This window comes from Heteronotia binoei, chromosome 1, assembly GCF_032191835.1.
Source record: "Heteronotia binoei isolate CCM8104 ecotype False Entrance Well chromosome 1, APGP_CSIRO_Hbin_v1, whole genome shotgun sequence".
Lineage (NCBI taxonomy): Eukaryota > Metazoa > Chordata > Lepidosauria > Squamata > Gekkonidae > Heteronotia > Heteronotia binoei.
The window spans coordinates 116,000,102-116,012,669 of NC_083223.1; the positions used below are offsets into that span (position 1 = coordinate 116,000,102).

General features: G+C 40.1%; 1 protein-coding gene across 8 annotated transcripts in view; it reads left to right on the forward strand.

Moving 5' to 3' along the window:
* Positions 1–12,568, forward strand: part of LAMA2 (laminin subunit alpha 2) — a 900,941-nt gene that overhangs the window by 824,807 nt on the left and 63,566 nt on the right. For all 8 annotated transcript variants that reach the window (XM_060239150.1, XM_060239173.1, XM_060239164.1 and 5 more), the window contains 3 exons: positions 2,402–2,561; positions 7,768–7,892; positions 9,847–10,009. In XM_060239150.1, the coding sequence (XP_060095133.1) occupies positions 2,402–2,561; positions 7,768–7,892; positions 9,847–10,009 (448 nt within the window). The remainder of the gene's footprint in view (positions 1–2,401; positions 2,562–7,767; positions 7,893–9,846; positions 10,010–12,568) is intronic.

Genomic DNA, 12,568 nt, shown 5'->3' on the forward strand with positions numbered 1-12,568 from the left:
ATGACTCAAAAAGCTACCACTTTTGAAGTGGTAGCAAATTTTTGAGCCACACTCCAGTTGCCTCTTTGGCATCTGGACATGGAAGCATGCAAGCAAGCAAGCCGCCTTGGCAGTGTGAACCCACCAAGCCTCCCCAAGCCACTCCCAGCTTTTTTTTTTTTTTTACGAACTGCTCAGAGCGCATGAGTGTGCATGAGTGCATGAGCACTTAAAATGTATGGAAAAAATAAAACCAAACTGTGCCAAGGGAAAAATAAAACCAAACTGTGTGCTACAGCCGTCTGACCATGCCAAGGTGTACCGCTGGTGGGATAAGGGTGCTTTGCAATGGAGTGTGTGGACAGTTCAGGATGATTCTTTCTGAGCTGTCCCGATCTGAGATGCCTCCCATCCACCCCAAACTGCCTGTTATCAGACATGGAGTCTCTTTTACTATGTCAACCTAATAAGAGTTATTTATTATCCATTCTAGATAGAACAGGGTAGAGACAGATTTCTAGTCTAGTTTAACTAGCTAGATGGATAGGGATGCAGGAAAGCATGTCCTGTGTCCATGATGGCATGATGGAGAACTCTGGCAATGTGTGTGGATCAAAGGTGGAAGGAAGGAAGTTCACCCTGAGATTAGCATTTTACACTTCAAAGGATAGCTTCAGAGAAATAGAAAGGAAAGGGTGATGATGCCTGGCCTGTCTGTCACGTTGATTCTGTGTTTAGTCCTCCACTGAATGCGGACGCAGAAAACAATGTAAAAGTCCTTGACTTCCAACACACATTATATCTGAAATGTACACTTCTGTTTGTTTTGTTGACCACTTTGGCAAATGAATGATGATTCATGCTGATCAGCACTGTACAGATATTAATGCTGATCATGAGTACATGAGCTGCCTTATACTGAATCAGACCATCGGTCCATCTAGGTCAGTAGTGTCTACCCAGGCAGGCAGTGGCTCTCCAGTGTCTCCAGGATCAAAGATTAATATGTGTTTGGTGCTCGCAAACTGTGATACCTCAGAGAATCCCAGAGGTACCATTTGAGCCTCCTCACTGAATTTCAGGCCACATGTGATAATTTCTCAAGAACAAATAAGTGTGGATATCATTAGGTTTGAAAGTAATTACAACAAATGCTCCTAAAAATATGAATATATGCAAGAAAAGGCCCTTGAACATTTGCTGTGGATTTGTGCCCATTCTAATGAGAAATTATGCCAGAAAAGAAAAAGAACATTGGAATATACTTTACAACATTTTCTAATCTATTTAAAATAGAACTTTACTGACCTTATCTACTTCTAGGAAATGGAGGAGTAAAACCTGGGAATCATGGAAGCATTTTAATATTGTTAGCATTAGGTCTGAGAGGAATTCCAAAGGCCATACTAGTTAGATTTCAGTACTTTTTAACTAGTCTTTGCTATTAAATATACTAGTTATTCTTCATATTTGGTAATTATATTACTACAGCATTCTAATTGTACTCCAATTATAATTTTTATTTACAGTCTAATTATACAACAGGCCTCCATTAGTATTTAATGCTTTTACTACTGATTTGCATGATAATGTAATTTATGTTATTCCCCAGGTAATTTATGTTGTTCCCCAGGTAATAGAGAATGCTGTATATAACTATTGAGGTGAGGCAAAACAGATAGGAATTTGAATGGTCTGACATTTATGAAAGAGAAAACAAACTGATAAATATTTTTGTTCTATAAAAGAAAGGATGCTGCTGCATGAAACAGTTCTATGGGACAAATAAATGCTCTAAGGGGTTTGTTCTGTTTATTTGCTTCTTTATTTTAGTTTTCAATCAAGGGCTTTCATTTTTATATTATTTATTCTGTTCAAATGAATTTTGATGTATCTCTGTTCTAGTCAGTTATAGAAGTTGGAAAATATTTCCTCTTAAAATGATGGAGATTGGTTTGGTTCTTGAGAGAGAGAAAATACCAATACATAGCAATTAATGTAAAGTACTGAGAAATTGTTCCCTCTACCTGCAAAGGGGAATTTTCAGGAAGCTGCAGTGATGGGATCTGGGACAGCTAGCTCACACACGTCTATGGTGGTTCCATCTAAATTTCTTTCCCAAATGCAAAGAGTGAAATTGGCAGCTTCACCCCACAATCACCTGCTGTTTAGGACATCTTCAATCAAGCAGCCATCTTGATGCCTGACTGCTGAGAAAACCTGTCTGCTGGCTCACCTACTTTAGTGGGCTCAAGAACCAACCAGCCCATTATTCTGGAACACAGCACTGTCTTTTAGTAACTAAGCTTTGTGAACAGAGATAAACAAAATGTTGTCATATATATGCGAAGACTGAATCATGACAATCTGTAAGTTCTTCAAATGATGTATTAATGGTTAAATTCCCCCCCTTTTTGTGGAGGACTGGACGAAATGGAACAATTTCAGTACGGGCACTGGAAGGTCCTAAAGCCAGCATTGTACCAAGCACCTTCAGTGCTATTTCTCCACCTGGTTACACCATTCTGGACGTGGATGCAAATGCTATGTTGTTTGTTGGAGGTCTGACTGGGAAAATAAAGGTAATTCCTTTTTTTGTTTAGCCAGTCCCATATTAATCCCTTTGTCTTTTTCCCTATTTGTTGTTCTCTCTTTTTAACTAAGGAATGATAATTGAGCCCAAGACAACAAATGATAGATCACTTGCCTGGGAGCATTCTAGAAGCTATACTGTATATATTCCAGAAAGACTTTAAAGGAACTACATTGGTTTTCTGGACCTCATTTTAGAACCATACATTAGCATAATTTATCTTAAAATGAGGATAATTCTCTGTTTGCCATGGGAGAGTCTTTTTGCTTTTAGTATTACATTTTTAATGTTAGTGTCACTTTTCAGTGTTTAATGTCACACATTACAATTGGTCTAAATACATCAATGTAAGCCTTTGCCCCCCCCCCCCAAGGAAGAAATAACAAGACAGACACCAAGTGATTGGAATAAAATTGGGCCACTTTATTAATTAATCTCATAAACAGCAAGGGTACCCCACCAGCAGCCTGGCCAGGGCTAGGGGTCACCGTGACCGCTCCCCTGCCATAACGGGTGAGAGACCCAGCCCCCCCCGGCCAGAGCTGAGTGCCTCAGCTCCCTCTGGGCAGGCCCAGCAGGGAGGCCCACACCAGAGGGCCCAAACCCAGATGCACGTCTCGCCAGAAAGCACCCTCTAGCCGAGTCTCCCAGCAGTCTGCAATCTCCACCTGGGTCTTCAAACCCCAGGGTTGATCATGCCAGACCCCAAATTCCCCAAAATGGGGATGCTTCGCAGTCCTCCCCTGGCCGCATAGTGCCCTAAACCCCAAAAAACCTGCCACTGAAGTGACCGCCTATTTAACAGCACCTCCCAATAGCCAAATCCACATTCCACTGCAATGCTATGTAGGGTAGGCAAAAAACACAACCTGGGCAATGCCAATCGGCCAGGGTGCGAAAAAATTCCTACCCAGCTCCTCAAAGAAGCAACCAGCAAATGCCTACATAACATACAGGGCGGGTGGAAGGGGCCGAAGCAGCGCCCGACGCAGACTGAGAGGAGCACAGGTCTGGCTGTCAATCAGCCAGACCTCGCCCTCCAGCCTGCGCGCCTAAACGGGCGCCCTCTGTCTCTCCCCATCCAGGGAGGCAAACGCGTGCCTCTGCAGCCCAGCCGCTGCACTGAGGGCTGCAGGCACATGATTGTTGAAAGTATTTTTCTTTTGTTTTATTCTGTTTTATTGAAAAAATATACCTGATTCACTTAGTTCTTACATGCCAATATCATATATTGTCTGTCATCTTTGGACATATACAACTATAAGAAAATCTACCAGTTGAAATGGAGATACATCCAGAGGCAATTTTTGTCATAGCAGGGGAAAGCATTGCCTCTGTTTAATTTGCTAATATCTGTAATGATCCTCTCCCCTTTGCTTACTCTTATTGTCTTCAAACACCCATGAGGGGTGGGAATCCGTGCACATGTATGAGACAGCTTGAACCCACTAATCCTCTTCCTATCATGCAGGCTAGAGTTCTGCCACCTTTCTGCCCATCTCTTGCAGTCAGTGGTTTGAAGCCCTGACAAGGGTGATCTACATCTATGATTTAGTTGCTGCACATTCCCCTCTCCCTGCCTGCTAACTTTCCAGCTTGTGAAGTGGTTTGGTCTATGTTTTGATAAATGGCCAGATACTAAGGTAAGAACTCTCAGTCACAGTCTGAGATCTATAAAAGGGAAAAGATTTTTATTTACCAACACACTTCTTTATTTAAACACAAGCAAAGATGCAATTTTGAAACAGAGGCTAGTTGATACACAGTTCTCTCTGATTCTCTCCATTCTGCGGTTCTTGGCTAGTGCACCTTTCATATAATAATGTGTTAAATTTTTTAACTCTTTTACTCCCTGCTGGGAGAGTTTCTCTTATCCTGAAATGGGGACTGAGTACCCACTCTTCCCTCCATTCCCCCATCTAGTAAAACCTAGGAGCATGTTCTCAATATTTATTGGCCCCACTCAGGATATTTAAAAGTGATATGCCTTGTCTTTTCCTGTCAGGTGGGCAAATGGTTATCACTGTCCTTCCTATTTGTCTCCATAAACGGCGACCCTCTGCTCCCTGCCCAGAACCTGAGGATTTTATTGCTTAGTTCTGAGGACAGAAGGTGATTTATCTGAGGCCAGAGTTTCTTGTGTGTTACTGAGGACATCATGCATTTCCTTATCGTAATGCTGCCTGTGATCCTTTGGTGACATATTACATTCTTCCATCTCTAAACATTCGGTCACATCACATGTAGAATAAAACTGCGTGCAAATAACAAAAAAACTGTTACATGAATGCCCTTGATGTTCAAGTCTTTCTGCTTCTGTTAGTATGTGCTTAAAGTTCTGGTTCTCTACTCTTTTATCTGGAAGAAACTTGACCAGTAGCTATATTTGAGGTTGTGAAGAAAATTTGCACCAACCACATCAGATTGATGGGAGAGAATGAGCAGTGCAGCTATCATTTATAGATTGCTATACTAAGCCAGTGATTTCTTGCATGTAGAACTCTCTTGCTATCATGCTGTCAAGTTAATGGACGATGGAAACATATCGCTATAGGTGAGCAGATCACTTAAATTACTGAAGTAACACAATGTACAGCAGTTTATGTCAGAGTATATTGAGAGCTTTGAGTCTGAACCTCGTAACTTTTATCTAAACTAGGTAGCACATTAACTGAGTTATAGCCCAATCCTATTCATGTGCATGCAGAACTTTCATTCTGTGATCAGTGGGACTTGTTCCCCGTTTTGTTAGAATGAAATTCCACCTGTAGGGTCATATGAGCAGCTTGTTCCTGGTTTCTGCCTGATGTACACCATATGCTTTCAAGCATTCTGACAGGTATGTCAGATGATTACATGTATGGAAATGAAAAATAAATATCATTGAGGTTTATGCAACAGAATGAAATTTTTTAGCCTAAATTTTCAGATCATTTTTATAGTGAAGTTATGATATGAAAAAGTGCAAGCAAATTTATCATGGACTGTGGCTTTGCATAGCATAGAGTCACAACACACACTTATTTACACTCTCAGTCCCAGACTTTGAAGTGGAATGTCTGATAAGGAGATGATGTCAAAAATCTACAAAGATAAGTTTAGAGACCACTTTGATAAACTGCAAGGTACTTTCCAAATAGCACCACATATAATATTGGATATTTTAAAACATCTCTGTGAGAAGAAACCATCAATCTCAAATAATTTATATTGAAAAGACACACGTTTATATTTCTACATTATAAAGCCTAGACAAATAATATTAATGTGCAAGCATGTCACCTATGTAACATAAACAAACTTTGCTGTTCAGTATCCTGTTTGTTCATATTTATTTATTTATTTTTATTTAGAATTTATATCCCGCCCTTCCCACAAGTGGTGGGAATTTATATCCCGCCCTTCCCATATATAGATGAAATCAGTTTGTAGAGACTTAACAGATAAAGATTTTAAAATTGGATGTTCGTTATAACCATTGATATTTTATATGTAAGGTGACCAAGTTTCAACCTGATCTGAATTATGCTATTAAATTATCTGGAGCAAAGAGAATGAGGCAGCTTGCCTGCCTGCCTGTCCTCTTGTTTGCATTTCCCAACTTGTTAAGTGACACATCTGAACTCCTGCTGTGCAAATATCTGGGTTGCCAACTGGCAAACTATTGAAGTAGCACCTGCCATTTTCATTTTAAGTGATCAATACATTGGATTTGTTCATGAATATGTATTTTATAAAAAACCTCTACTGCTTGTCTGTCAGTTTGCTTTAAAAAAATATGTTCTTTCAGTTTGACTCAATAGAATTTACAGTTCCTGTGCACTATGAAGTTCTCAGGAGTGGCATTAAATTCACACACTGCCAATTAAAACATTCACAATGACCTTGGGACAGATCACCCAAATGATTAGACTTTCAAGTCATGCCTCCCTTTGAAAGTCAAGTTGCTCTTCTCCATATGCTTGCACATTAATATTATTAATATTCATAATTGCTTAGTGAAATGTAGCAGGTGCTTGTGGGTCTCAAATTGCTAAATATCTGGAATTGAAACTAGCTCATATTGACGAAGTGAAACATAAAAGAAAATTGGATACTTTTGAAAAGGACAAGCTTCTCTTGGAACAAATGCTCTTCAAGCAGACCATATGACCTTAGCCAAGCAGCTTTTGGAATCTATTATTATTATTGCTGGTCTGCCGGGGGGAAAAAGTACTCAACATAATTAATTTAACTTTGTCAAGTGGTTTCTATGGCTGGTAAGTAATAAAGGTTAGTTAGGTCTCTTTTTTAAACTTTCCAAGATAGCATTTATGATAGTAGCTCAAATCATCCAATTGTTGTCCTGTTTGATTATGGAAGAACTTTGAAGGCTTAGAAAAGAATTACTTGGACGTCTTGCAGTTATAATAAGGTCCAACAGAAATAATCCAAGAAAATGGTTTTCACTAAAGGTGAAATTTGCAAACTCACATGGCTAACCGTTTATCATGTAGAGCAGTGGCCATATGGTTTGGATTCCAGGTAGTCACTCTGCAGTTGCTTGTATGTGCAGGTTGTAGCTTCTGTGATGAGATAATTCTCATAATCCTTATGTGGATGCGATGGCTCGCCCACTAATAGTCCATAATAAGTCAACTAAGACATCCAAGAAGTTCCCCAGTCTAGCAGAACTACACACTCCCTGAGCATGAAGGACTGTGTCCTCTTGTTTTCATAGCTGAATAGGTTCTGCATCTGTGAAAAAAAAAATCAAGGGCAAGTAAGAGATAAGATCACTGTGAACAAATATTTTAAAAGGTAAAGGTAGTCCCCTGTGCAAGCACCAGTCATTTTCGACTCTGGGGTGACGTTGCTTTCACAACATTTTCACGGCAGACTTTTTACAGGGTGATTTGCCATTGCCTTCCCCAGTCATCTACACTTTCCTCCCAGCAAGCTGGGTACTCATTTTACCAACCTCAGAAGGATGGAAGGCTGAGTCAACTTGGAGCTGGCTATCTGAACCAGCTTCCACTGGGATCAAACTCAGGTTATGAGCAGAGGGCTTTGACTAAAGTACTGCAGCTTTATCACTAAGCGCCACGGGGCTCATGAACAGATATTACTTGGCTGATAAACCAAAGCTCATGCAGTTGTAATACTGTCCAAAAACAAGGAGCACATAATTCAGCCCACATGTTTCCTATTTCTAGAAATCTGATGCTGTGAGAGTCACTACTTTCACTGGATGTATGGGGGAGACTTATTTAGACAGCAAACCAATAGGATTGTGGAATTTCAGAGACATTGAGGGAGAATGTAAAGGATGTGCAGTAAGGTAAGATTATGTTGTGTATTCTTTATTTTTTGTGTTTTGGACAATTTAATGTATAACTTGCTAGATCAGATATAGATTCAGGTGGTAGCCATGTTGGTCTAAAGCAGCAAAACAAAGTTTGAGTCCAGTGACACCTTTAAGACCAACAAAGTTTTATTCAAGGTATAAGCTTTCATGTGCACACACACTTCTTCAGATACAATGAAATAGAAATTACCAGTCCATACACAGAGGTAGAGGGTGAGCAGTAAATTAGCATGCAGTATAAACAGATTCAAGGACCAAACAGGAATAACAATCTTAGTTTATATGGTTACCATTTGTTTGAGTTTAATTCCAGGGGTGGGGGGACATAGTGAAGGAAATAAATATGTCAACATTGGAGATTGATGGTCATCGTCATTATTTCCATTTCATTGTATCTGAAGAAGTGTGCATGTATGCAAAAGCTTATACCTTGAATAAAACTTTATTGGTCTTTAAGATGCTACTGGACTCAAACTTTGTTCTAAATCAAATATTGTTTTATTTATATTAAAATCATAAATTAGACAAAGCATGTACCATATATATTTTACAATTTTCTTAGATCAACAAAGTGTAACAGACTGAAAAGATTATTAGATAAAAAGTAATACTTTGAGTGCTACATAGTCATTTGGCTAGATCCAATAACTTCTGGACATAAGAACTGCAATTTTTTCTCTTATTTCCTTTCCTTTGCATTCATTTCCAACTCTAGAGAAACTAAATGGGTCATGGGATCCATTTTGGACTAAATGCCATGTGGGTCAGGGCACTGAATTGAAGTAGAGGAAGGTGGTAAAACTTTCCTCTCCTCTCTCTTCTGTGAGTACAGTTCTTCTGAAAGATGTTAGGAGGGGCAATTTTGCCCTGTTTCCCCTTCTCAGTGCAAACCAACTTTCATAGCCATTAGTCCTTGCAGGTCCCACAACCCTAGGAATCAACTTTCCCAGAGTCAGAAAGGACTGGAGGGGGGAGGGAGGGCAAGAAAATATCTGTCAGTACCTCCCACTGACAGTTCAGTGGATCCAGTCTGTTATGTACACATATAATTAAAATATTAAGGTCCTCAAAATATCTTATGTAAAGCTCATAGAATGAATTTTTCCTTGCTCCTATCTCCCGTTGCACCCACCACCACCATAATTGTTCCTTATAGCACCAGGGGACCCTCAGGAAAAGTGCAGGGCTTTATATGGGGGGGGGGTGATGGTAAAGATTGCCACCCATTGACAAAAGTGTCTTTTTGTTGATTCAACCTAGTAAAGTCACTTCCCCTGACAAGGTTTATATAAGAAATAACAACACAATGATTTGACTTCTTTGTTACAGTGACCCGGGCTTTTTTTGTAACAGGAGCTTCTTTGCATATTAGATCACACACCCCTGATGTAGCCAATCCTCCAAGAGCTTACAGTATGCCCTGTGTGTGGCCTAATATGCAAAGGAGCTCCTGCTACAAAAAAAGCCCTGACAGTGACCAATGCTCCCTCTGAACTGTGGAGTCTTGTGAGTGAAAATTCAGCTTTGTGGCATTAAAGTTGTTAGCAAGCAATTTGTCTACTGCATAAATTAGTTTGCTCTGGGGCTATCCTTTCTGAGTTAAGACAAAAAACACATGAGCCGGAGGCTAAAAAACTGTGAGCTAACTCAGCTTAGAGAGAACACTGACAGTGACCAACCTTGTGAAAGTCCAGTCAAGTCTTTCTATCTTATGCTTTTAAAATGCATCTGATTGTTTTCAAAAAAAGAAACATGTTGCCCGCTGGCTTTCTTCCCCACTTGTTTCTCAGGAAGTATCTATTTGAAAACCTACAGGCACTGAAATCTTCAGTTTCATAAAGTACTCTATATGAAATAGAACTTCAAATTGCTATTTAAATTATTCTGGGAAAGCTTGCTATATTCTGAAAGTTTTCTTCATTACTAGTCCACAGGTGGCAGACAGTGAGGGAACTGTTCAATTTGATGGAGAGGGGTATGCTACAGTGAGCCGCCCAGTAAGATGGAACCCAAATATCTCCATGGTCATGTTCAAGTTCAAGACATTCTCTTCCACTGCTCTTCTGATGTACCTTGCTACACAAGACTTGGTAAAATTAATCTAAGCTCTTTCCAACCTCTTTTATTAACATGTATTTTATAATTGTTAATATATTTTATAATCAGAGATTAAAAGGTATATGTTCAGACTGGTGATGGATTTGGTCAGTTAAACGAAGAAAGTGATTTTATTATTTACATGAAACTGTAACAAAATGGACTGATTTACAGGAATACAAGCAACTTTTATAATGCTGTAGGAAAAATTCTGTGCAAATCATTATGACTTGCAAATTTTCCTTTAAAATCTTGTATTAAAGAATCCTGATGTATAGGACTATATGGGGTTTTTTTGGTAATTTATCTTGCCACAATGACAAATTCAAAAAATACATCACTGAATTTTATTACATCTTTTTAATAATCTCGTACATAATGATTTGTTAGTCCTGACCTCCTTTTGTAAGAGCATGATGCATTCTTGCAGATGAAACCCAGTGAGCCCTGTTATTTTCCTGATTATGAATATGAGCCAGAGCACACAAGAAGCAACTTACAGCCATCCAGGGAGAAGAAATCTATGTGCACTTCCTATATCCCCTTCCTCTGTGATTAATAGCATAGAGAAAAGTGTCTGGATGGTAGGGCTGCCAATCCCCAGGTGGGGGCAGGGGATCCCCCAGTTTGGAGGCCCACCTCCTGTTTCAGGGTCATCAGAAAAGGGGGGGAGGGAAATGTCTGCTGGGCACTCCATTATTCTCTATGGAGACCGATTCTCAGGGTATAATGGAGAATTGATGCATGGGCATCTGGGGCTTGTGGGGGGGCAAATTTGCCTCTCCTCAAAACACCCTCCAAGTTTCAAAAGGATTGGACCAGGGGGTCCAATTCTATGAGCCCCAAAAGAAGGTGCCCCTATTCTTCATCATTCCTAATGGAGGGAAGGTATTGAAAAGGTGTGGTCCCTTTAAATGTGATGGCCAGAACTATCTTTGGAGTTCAATTGTGCTCCTCACAAGCTTGCTCCTGGCTCCGCCCAAATGTCTCCTGGCTCCACCCCCAAAGTCCCCAGATATTTCTTGAATTGGACTTGGCAACCCTACTGAATGGGGATACTGAAGGTGTACGCAGATTCCCTGTAAGTATAGGCAGAGTTGAGAAAAGTACAGAAGAAGGCAACCAAGGAGCTGAAGTCCTTTTCCTATGAGGAAAGGCTGATGAGTGTGCATCCTTTTAGTTTAGAAAAGAGATTAGTAAGGGGGAACAGAGTAGAGGTTTATAAAATTATTATGCACTGAATGGAGAATGTGGATTAAGTGAGCTTTTCTCTCTCTCCCATAATACAAGAACTCAATAAAGTTGATGAACAGACAAAAGGAAATAAATCTGTACTCAATGGTTAATTGAACTGTGGAATTCGCTGCCACTGGAGGTAGTATAGATTACTTTAAAGGGAAATTAGGCAGATTCATGAAGGATAGGCCCTTAAATGGCTATTAGCTATGGTGAGTTAAGGAAACTTCCAGATTCAGCTATACCAAGCAGGGTGCAGTAGCCAGCATGTGGTGGCTGGCTCCAGGTCAAGCCTAGTTGCACAGTGTCTGTGGCCCAGGCCAGGTTGAGCTAGGCTCTATTGCATGATGCCCATTGCCTGGCAATGCCCAGTTGGACCCCGGGGGGGGGGCCTCCCAGGCAATGTCCAGTTGTGTAGTAATTGCCAAACCAGGCCAGGTGGTGCTTGTAGTGAGTCTCCAGTGATTGCTGTCAGTGATACTCCATTGGGGACATAATCAGGGACAGGACTTTTCTCAGGGCTGTTTTGACCTCCAAGTGCCCCTGTCCAGGCTTGTCTTTACAGAAACCAAGGCTTGGAAGCAAAGCAATATTGCGATTGCCTCGCAACTTCAAAAACTGGCAAATGAGAGCTCAGTGAGCATTATTCCTTAAAGCTACAGGTGTTGTTTCAACTATTTGGGGGACTTGATCCTATTCTAAAGGGACATGTGATGAGCTCTATGCAATCACCAGCAATTCTGATCCCTCTCGCAACTTTTGAGGAACAAGCTGCTCCTGGAATTTGAGTAATCTATGGGAGGAGCAGGACACAGAAGAGTGGGTGGTGGTGGTAATGTAACAGTCCTATTGCTCATGCAGAAGCTCATAGGCTAATATTAACAATCTTAAATGAATTTCATGATTACTCTGAAATAGAAATATATGTTCTTACCTTTTAGCATACACAAATGAATACGGAAAATGGCATTTACTTATTGTCCATGTGTTTTCAGATATTTAAAAAGCTTCCTCTGAGATAGTCAAAATTCAAATGTGGATTGAAAACATCAGCAATTCATCTGTCATACTTTTAACCTCACCTTTCCTTCAAAGCATTCATCTCAACAACTCTGTGAACTAGACAAAGCTCACAGAGAGTGAGAGGCCCAAAGTCACCACACTAAGCTTGAATGTAGTTGAGAGAGGATTATATCCTCTCAAATTCTAAACTGACTTCTAACATTACAATGTTGTAAATAGAACAAAGCAGTAGACAAGAGCACCTTTAAGACTAACTAAGTTTTATTCAGAATGTAAGCTTTCGTATGCTTTTA